Source organism: Cheilinus undulatus, linkage group 23, assembly GCF_018320785.1.
Source record: "Cheilinus undulatus linkage group 23, ASM1832078v1, whole genome shotgun sequence".
In the NCBI taxonomy this organism is placed as follows: Eukaryota; Metazoa; Chordata; class Actinopteri; order Labriformes; family Labridae; genus Cheilinus; species Cheilinus undulatus.
The window spans coordinates 1,002,229-1,012,024 of record NC_054887.1 but is presented as its reverse complement, the minus strand read 5'-3'; the positions used below and the strand labels follow the sequence as shown (position 1 = coordinate 1,012,024).

Here is a 9,796-nt window from a genome sequence, read left to right as displayed (position 1 = left end):
GCCCATGGAGTGCGGAAAATCATGGTCCATTGGAAAGTTAAGAAAACCAACAATTCTCATTTATTTATGCTGTAGTACAAGAGAACATTTTTGGAAATGTAAACACTTTTTCTTAAAAAAGAATTACCTTTTTTGTAACAAGTGGCAAAATGAGTAACAGGTGTCCAAAAATGGTAAATCATGGTAAATAAAATGTCAGAAAATGGCAAATAGTGTGAAAATGTGTCAAAAAGTGGCACAAAAAGGCAATGTGAACATCAGACCCCAATCGTAGCGTCACACACTTCTCAACACCAAGAGGTTAAGGTTAGACAGGGCGCTGACGTCACTGCTTCTTTATCTTTAGCCAGATAACAAGTGCCGCAATACTAGCACAGATACAAACTTTATAAGTGTCTGCTATTAAAGAGTGATGTTATGTCAGCAGGGATAGGCTAAGACTAGAAATTAATTTAAGAAAGGTCAAAAACAGAACAGAAGCAACAGAATCAATGGACCGAATAAAATATAGGAACAATACAGATAGTCGTACCAACTCTGAACACGTCCCATTGTGGTGGTTCTGTAGGTTTTTACAGATGCCAGTTAACCACTAGCTTAAATCTGAACATTTTTCTTCAGTTTTTTTCTCTAGCAGCACATAGATAACTCTTTTATTCAAATCAAACCAGACGTACCTTCAAAGTTTGTAGAAAAGCAAACAACACAGGAACACACTGTGCAATTTGTAATGGAAAATAAGTAAAACTAAGGTGTTCTTCTTCAGACAACACTGGTAACACAATCCCCCCAAAATCAACAAAATGTGCCTTTGTTCAGTCCAGAAAAAACTGGGTCAGCCAACACGTGTGGGTTCAACACAAGTAGACAATTAAAAGAAAATAAAACATCCTGCCATGGAGGTCATAGGTCAGGTTGCTACAAGAAACTGTGACAGTAAACAGGTAAATAAAATTTAAGAAAAAAAAATAGGATAATCACCACACTGTACATTAAAGCAGGTACATTTCCATAGGTTTTATTTATTTCCTGCCACCACACACATTTTTTGATAGGAGACAGTTGGAAGTAGTTTTAACTACAAACACTATCATTTAACAGATTTCCCTCCTGAGTGGACCGCAGAGTGTCTCCTCACGCTGCTTTTTCTGGTAAATGTTTTTCCACAAACCAAACAACCAAATGGTTTCACCCCAGTGTGGACAGATGAGTGTCGTTTCAAATCTGATTGGTAGGAAAATCTTTTACCACAGTCAAGACAGCTAAATGGTTTCTCTCCTGAGTGGACAGATGAGTGTTGTTTCAAATCTGATTGTTGGGAAACTCTTCGTCCCAAGCTTGGAGCACATTCAGAGGAGTTCACTGATGTATTTTCACTTTGCAGAGGGTTTAAACTTTCATGAGGTTTATCATGAATGATTGTCATTTTGTTGATATCATCTTCTTCTTGATTCAGCTCTCTCTCCAGGCTGCCACACCGGTCCTCCTGAACCTCTTCTATGCCTGCTGGTTCTGGTGGCTCCTCCTGGTCCAGACTGGAGCTCCTCTCCTGCTGCTCAGGGAGACTCTTCTGCTTTCTCATCATCAGTTGCTCTGTGTCTGTAGAGAAAAATTAAATATTTCACTTTCTCAATATTGCAGATATTTTGGTATTAAAGCACTGATGACTGTATATTATATTCAAAATTTAACAGCAACATTAGACAGTTCCTTGTGAAGTAAAGTAATGTCTCATTTTTCCATTTGTCACAACTGCATCCAGCACCAATGAACTGCAGGTGAAAGGTTATCAGCCACTAGCTTGTTTGATTTTATAGCATTTGGTTTTCTTGAGGGACAAAAAGGTCCTTTTGTCTTCCCCTTTAAAATAAAATTGATTAAGACCAAGGGCACTTTTGATTTCAGGGGCAAAAGGGACATGTGGAAGAACATTACATCTAAGTCTTTGACATCCACCTTTTATGTTGTCATCAGCTCAGTGCATACATTATGTAGCCCCAAAGTGGAGCAACTGGTTCATTTAGTGGCTGCTGCTGGGCCATACTGACCAAATGCTAGGGGCAAACGTTAGGAGCTAAAATGCCATAGCGGAATTTTGCATAGAACTCCATGACATTGTTTGGCAGGGCTACATGGATTGTGACCACCCGCAGAGTTGGCTGGGCCCCTCTAGTGTTGAAAAGATTCACAAATGCTTTTATCTACACGGGGCCCATCTGCAGCCAATCAGATGTCTTGCTCCTTTACAGCCAATCACATGACTGTATCCCCATGAGGGGCGCTATGTGACGTCACTGCAGGACGCAATGGATCTAGAATGATCTAGATCTAGACCCATGCGCTAAAACAGCAACTGAATGCAAACGATCGCTTAATTCGCACGAATTGCACACGTGAATAGAGGGAGTTTACTCGCTTGATATTTTTTAATGATACTATGGACTGCCTTTGAATTCTTCCAAGTGCCTGCAATAATATTAAACCTGGTAACACTATATCAAGGATCTGCAGTTTTGCCTCACAACATCAGACTTCATCACAAAGTGGAAACCTCTGGAAGTAGGCATCATGGCAGGGTGCACCACCTCCCCATTGGCCTTTACGATGGCCATGGAGATCATCATCAGAGCTTCAGAATGGGTGGTGGGAGGAGCACATCCTAGAGAGTGCAGAAGCATTTCCATAGTAAAAGGCCAAGTCAAAGACCAGAGATTCTATGTGGGTGGAGTACCTGTACCAACTGTTTCTGACATGCCAGTAAAGAGCTTGGGACGATGGTACGATGCAAAGCTCAAAGACACCAAGCATTTTTTAATCACCTTTCATATGCATTGTTTAAAAAGTTTTCACTGTTTCTTTTTCCCTTTGTCAATGTATTTTAATGAACTGTGTGAAGCACTTTGAATTGCCTTGTAGCTGAAATGTGCTATACAAATAAACTTGCCTTGCCTTGCCTTTATACAACTTAAAAAGGATACCATCATCTATATGGATCGCATCAACAAGGTCTTGTTACCAGGCAAACTAAAGTTATGGTGCTTTCAGTTTGGATATCCCAAGACTCATGTGGCTGTTAACTGTACACGAGATCCCCATCAACAAGGTGGAAAAGTTGGAACGGGTGGCAAGTACACAGCTAAAACAGTGGCTTGGAATTCCACGATGCCTAAGTTCCATCGGACTGTACAGGACAGGCAAAATGGAACTACCAATTACAGGTCTCATGGAAGAATTCAAATGCACCAAAGCAAGACTCGTCATGACCCTGACTGAATCTGAAGATTCAGTCATTCAAACAGCGTTTCCCCGGGTGGCAACCATCAGAAGCTGTTCAGAGTGCAAAATCTGCTCTTCACTTCAGGGACGTGGTTGGTCAAGTACAACATGGGAGAGCAAGTCTCGGGCTTCTCTCAAAAGCTCCTCTGTGGCATAAATCAACTTCTGTGCAGAAGAAACTGCTGGTAGTAGAGGAAATCCGGAGACAGGAGGAGGCAGAGAGACACGCCAAAGCTGTCTCAATGGCCAGGCAGGGAAGATGGACCAACTGGGAGAGCCTGGAGAAGAAAAAGTTCAGCTGGCGTGACATCTGGCAGATGGAGGGAGCACGACTAAATTTCATCGTCGGAGCCACATATGACCTGCTTGCCCTTTCTGTCAATTTCTGTAACATGTTTTCATTTTATTTTATTTTACTTTGTTTTGTTTAATTTTATCCTGACTTTTGTGCACACCATGTCCTATCTATAAAGTCTGACATTTCTTTACTATTAGTTCAGTGTCCATCCACATTGTTAACATCACTAATAAAAAAGGTAACTCAGTTTTAATTAAAGGGGTTTACATTCTGAAAGAGGCTGTATTGTACTACAGCATTAATAGATGAAATTTATGTTATGCTGCTTTGATAAGAGCGGTTATGATTCAGGTTGAAAATCAAAGATGGTTATCACAGCTTAACTTTACAATAGACCCTGGTTTTGCTGACCCCCATGGGCCCCCAGTTTGGCTGTGCCCTAGAAGGCTCTGACCTCTGTGCCCTAGAAGGCTCTCACCTCTGTGCCCTAGCAGGCTCTCACCTTTGTGTCCTAGAAGGCTCTCACCTCTGTGTCCTAGAAGGCTCTCACCTTTGTGTCCTAGAAGGCTCTCACCTCTGTGTCCTAGAAGGCTCTCACCTCTGTGTCCTAGAAGGCTCTCACCTCTGTGTCCTAGAAGGCTCTCACCTTTGTGTCCTAGAAGGCTCTCACCTCTGTGTCCTAGAAAGCTCTCACCTTTGTGTCCTAGAAGGCTCTCACCTCTGTGCCCTAGAAGGCTCTCACCTTTGTGTCCTAGAAGGCTCTCACCTCTGTGTCCTAGAAGGCTCTCACCTCTGTGTCCTAGAAGGCTCTCACCTCTGTGTCCTAGAAGGCTCTCACCTCTGTGTCCTAGAAGGCTCTCACCTCTGTGTCCTAGAAGGCTCTCACCTTTGTGTCCTAGAAGGCTCTCACCTCTGTGTCCTAGAAAGCTCTCACCTTTGTGTCCTAGAAGCTCTCACCTCTGTGCCCCTAGAAGGCTCTCACCTCTGTGTCCTAGAAGGCTCTCACCTCTGTGTCCTAGAAGGCTCTCACCTCTGTGTCCTAGAAGGCTCTCACCTCTGTGTCCTAGAAGGCTCTCACCTTTGTGTCCTAGAAGGCTCTCACCTCTGTGTCCTAAAAGGCTCTCACCTCTGTGTCCTAGAAAGCTCTCACCTTTGTGTCCTAGAAGGCTCTCACCTCTGTGCCCTAGAAGGCTCTCACCTTTGTGTCCTCGAAGGCTCTCACCTCTGTGTCCTAGAAAGCTCTCACCTTTGTGTCCTAGAAGGCTCTCACCTTTGTGCCCTAGAAGGCTCTCACCTCTGTGCCCTAGATGGCTCTCACCTCTGTGTCCTAGAAAGCTCTCACCTTTGTGTCCTAGAAGGCTCTCACCTCTGTGCCCTAGAAGGCTCTCACCTTTGTGTCCTAGAAGGCTCTCACTTTTGTGTCCTAGAAGGCTCTCACCTCTGTGTCCTAGAAAGCTCTCACCTCTGTGTCCTAGAAGGTTCTCACCTTTGTGCCCTAGATGGCTCTCACCTCTGTGCCCTAGATGGCTCTCACCTCTGTGTCCTAGAAGGCTCTCACCTCTGTGCCCTAGAAGGCTCTGACCTCTGTGCCCTAGAAGGCTCTCACCTTTGTGCCCTAGAAGGCTCTCACCTCTGTGCCCTAGATGGCTCTCACCTCTGTGTCCTAGAAGGCTCTCACCTCTGTGCCCTAGAAGGCTCTGACCTCTGTGCCCTAGAAGGCTCTCACCTCTGTGCTCTAGAAGGCTCTCACCTCTGTGTCCTAGAAGGCTCTCACCTTTGTGCCCTAGAAGGCTCTCACCTCTGTGCCCTAGAAGGCTCTGACCTCTGTGCCCTAGAAGGCTCTCACCTCTGTGCCCTAGAAGGCTCTCACCTCTGTGCCCTAGAAGGCTCTGACCTCTGTGCCCTAGAAGGCTCTCACCTCTGTGCCCTAGAAGGCTCTCACCTCTGTGCCCTAGAAGGCTCTGACCTCTGTGCCCTAGAAGGCTCTCACTTTTGTGTCCTAGAAGGCTCTCACCTTTGTGCCCTAGAAGGCTCTGACCTCTGTGCCCTAGAAGGCTCTGACCTCTGTGCCCTAGAAGGCTCTGACCTCTTAAATTATTTTAGGCCAACAAGTATCCTGAAAGTGTCCAAGAGTAAATGACTTTCAACGGTGGCTTTCACTAATAGAAGGAGGTTTTATCAGATACATTTGTTAAAACAGTTCTATTGTTATCATGAGCCAGACTGAGTTCCCTGCAACATTTATAGTAAACAGGTTTCCTGGCAGGGCTTCACATTAACACCTGCCAACCCGCCAAATGTTTCAGCAGTGGTGGGTAACACCACTACTCCCACTAGCCACTTTGGCGGGTTGATTTTATATACATATATTTAATTGTAGTTTTCTCTAACGGCATCTGAAATAATAAACCAATTGCAATGTGAGACTATGACACTCCAACTCCCATGAGCACTGCCTGCACACAGTGTTTGCTCATTGGTCCATTCGTGAAGCCTTCTGCTGACGTCACTGCTGACAGGGGGTCAGACTCGTGTTCCTGTGGAGAGCAGAAGAGAAGCGGTGGAGCTATGTGGCGGCATTTTGAAGGTGTTAGAAGACCCAGACAGAAAACAAACAAGAGAAAACCTGATGAGACGAAAGAAGAGGAGACGAAAAAGAAAAGAATTTTCAATGATAAGTGGAAGACAGGTCGAGAATGGCTCTGTATTACCCAGGAGAGGAAGTCATGTACTCCACTGTATGTAGGATGTACGGCGTTGATAAGATGAAGGGGGTCTCTTTTGTGGTTGGGACAAGCAACTTAAAAGTTGAAACAATTAAGGACCATGAAATGTCCCTTGGTCATAAAGGGTGCATCGCGACTAAACGGGTGAAGATGGCGGGATCATTACAGGACAGTGTGGCGATGGAGTCTCTGGCCCTCATGAAATCGGCTGAGTTTGACAAGCTGAGAATGCTGTTCTGAAACAGGTGAGAAAGGTCGACCTTTCACAGACTACGTGTGGATGTGCAAGTAAGTATTAGGGCTGGGCAGTTAATCACAAATTAAATTAAATCACAATATGGTCTGCTGCAATTTTCAGAAGAAGGTGCAATATTTCTTTAACCTGAAATCTGTGACAAAATACCAGTTTAAAGCCTTTTTTGCAGCAGTGACGTTTTGCATTATAAATCATGCAATCATTCTATTGGCATATATTTAGAATCGTGTACAAAAAACTTTTTTGTTATTATTTTTTGTATGCTTTTCTTGGTAGTTTTGATAATCATATTAAAGTTATCATTCCCTTTAATACAACAGTTCATATCGAGTTTGCAAAATGAGTTCAAATCATCACAATTAGATATTTTTCAAAATTGTCCAGCCCTAGTTTAATCTAATATTGTGTTGGTTAAAGTATAAAATGAATGATTGCTTGATTTTGTTGGCAAATACATGAGATGAGAACCTCTAGAAATAATCGCATATTAAATCGCAATATTAGGTAAAAAAATTGCAATTAGATTATTTTCCCAAATCGTTCAGCCCTATTAAGTACTATGTTAAATGTGTATTAATAAACCAACATGGCGTTTGTTAATTAAAGGTAGAGTCTGGAGGTTTTTGCTAAAGAATAAACGCTAGTTTTGTGTTTACAAACTGCAATGAACTCACCTCCAGACTTTACCTTTTAAGTTTGAGAGAAAGCTAGGTTAGTCTTATGATTCAGTTTGTGTTTTGTCCAGGGTGGATGAGAGAAAAGGCCTAAAAGTTGGAAATACTTATAGAAACTCAAACAGGGCTAAGGAGTTTATGTTTATATTGTTGAGGCCCAAAGAAAAGAACTGAAAGAAGCTCTAGCCATCACAAAGTTCCTGTCAATAATGAGTGACAGTTGGACAGACAGCGCAGTGATGCAGAGGAGCTGGTGTATGTCAGGTGGGCAACAGCAGGGAAGATGGAGGTGCGTTTTCTGGGGATCCAAACGGTGGAATAACCAGACGCAAGCCACATCGCTGAAGCTATATCCTCAATAATGGAAGCCGTGCCAGGGAGCGAAGATGAGACAAGACAGTGGCGACAGAAACTGGTAGCGTGTGGGACGGACGGTGCTGCTGTCATGACAGGGGTCAAGAGAGGGGTAGTCAGTCAGCTGCGCGGAGACAGAGCGCTCATTCTGGGCATCCACTGCATGTCCTACCGGCTGGAGCTAGCCTACTCCGATGCCGTGTCCCAAAACAATCTGGCAAGGAAAGTTGCTGACCTGCTGAGCGGCCTGTATTCTTTCTATCACAAGAGCTGTGTGAACAGGGCAAACTGGAGGAGTAGCTTCAAGGAGACTGGCATGAAGCATCAAGGAACTTACCCACCACTTAGAGCAGGTATAGTAGGCCAGTACAGGTAATATGAAGGTAGTATTTCTCAAATGTAGTCATTTGTCAGGGCTTGACAGGTTGGAAAGAATACAGGTGTTAGTTTAGTGTAGCTGAAATGCTGATTCATTTTTATAATACCTTGATATTTTAAAATGTAATTTTAAACTAATTACATTCTATGCATCATGTCAGGCATAGTCATGTGAAGAAGCTGGGACTGAAACAATGAAGGCACAGGCCCGAGGGTTTCTCCATATCATGAAGGATGGGGCCATCATCAAATTCTCCTGCTTCCTTCATGACTTGCTAACTCAGCTCAGCAGCCTGTCCCTAACCACGCAGCGTTCCTCAGTGACCATGGCCCAAGTCCATGACAGCCTGTCCTCCACCTGGTCTTTAATGCTTGAATACAAATCCAGGTATAACCACCAAAAAGACTGTATTATCATTAAGTGTACATATTTAGTATTCTATATCAATAATAAGAAGAATATCATGAGATTAAGTCACTCAAAGTAGTCTCTCTCTCTCTCTCTCTCTCTCTCTCTCTCTCATAATTTGTAGACCTGGACCAATGCTGAAGACAGTGCTGGGAACAAACCAGTATGAGGGTGTCCACCTCACAGATCAATTTACCTCTCCTTCATTCTCATTTTCATGCAAACAAAGTTGATTTTCTCATCAGAATTACTGTTAATAAATAAACAGACACTGTCTCTTGCTAGTATTTTTAGTCAAGTTTTTATCTTTTCAATTCATCTTCTATACCCCTTCACCACTTTTATTATATGCAATAATAAACTCTCCTTTTGTGACTCTGTCTTAATAGACTGCATATTTTCATAGAAAAGAAGCACAAGCTTACTCACATGAATACTTGATAATGACCTGTAGCGTTAAACATTCATGTAGTCTTGATTTGAGTGTGCACAGGGGTCGTTTACATTTAAAACGGTTGTAGAACTAGTTCAAGTAAACTTTAGCATGCCATAGTCAGCTTTAATCATATTAAACAGAATTATACAACAACAAAATTGTGGCTAGTGAAAATGCTGAGTGGCTAGTAACTCTGGGAAACCACTAGCCACAGTGGCGTGTGAGCAAAAGTTAATGTCAAGCCCTGTTTCCTGGCTAAAAAAGCGAACATACCTGCTCTGTGCAGCTTTATCTCAGGAGTTAGAATCACTTTCAGCAGTCCTCTTTGTCGGTTGGGCTCCTCCATGCATTCACAGTCGTTACTCTGTGATGAAAGGTCTCTGAGCATCGCAGCAAGCAGCCTCCGTCTGAACAAAGCTCTAAGGTCCTCAAGGCCGGACATCTGACACGGATCCAGGAGTCAGAGAGGGAGAGAAGAGAGAACTGGACACCTTTCGATGGTTCCTCTGCTCCTGAAGTACGCTGTACCCTCCACACTTCATCTGCACTACCTGCAGTCAAGACTCCTGATCCAGTGACATGCGCAGCTCTGACTGAGAGCGAGCGGGTGCACGCGCTGTACACTCGGCGAGCACGTGCTGGATGATCAGAGCGAGAACGCGCAGCCAGAGAGGAGAGAGGGCAAAATCGGCAACTTTCCTTAAGTTTCTGTCGCCAGATGACTCACGCACAATTTAGTCTCCTCTTTGCGGGAAACTGAGCTGTGTAGGGTTTTAGTACGGACCGGGAGAAAGGACATAAAAAGGATCAAAGTTAGCAGACTCGTCGGCGTGCCCTCTTGCGCACAGAAAGCAGACCACAGGGATTCATATATACGATCACAGGTAAGACACGGTTTCATGATTTTTACAGATTAAGACTAATAAAGAAAACGAAGATTGGATGAAGTCTTAATATCTGACTAAAGGAGGGGATTTCATGTTAATACT

The 9,796-nt window shown here is 43.6% G+C and overlaps 1 protein-coding gene across 1 annotated transcript; it reads right to left on the bottom strand.

Moving 5' to 3' along the window:
• Window positions 1-137: 137 nt before the first annotated feature.
• On the bottom strand, window positions 138-9,376 carry LOC121505641 (zinc finger protein 420-like). The gene is made up of 2 exons (XM_041781110.1): window positions 9,081-9,376; window positions 138-1,599 (listed from the first exon to the last, which is right to left on the bottom strand). Exons 1-2 carry the CDS (start codon window positions 9,247-9,249, stop codon window positions 1,091-1,093), a joined length of 678 nt encoding a protein of 225 aa, XP_041637044.1. The 5' UTR covers window positions 9,250-9,376; the 3' UTR covers window positions 138-1,090.
• Window positions 9,377-9,796: the final 420 nt, after the last annotated feature.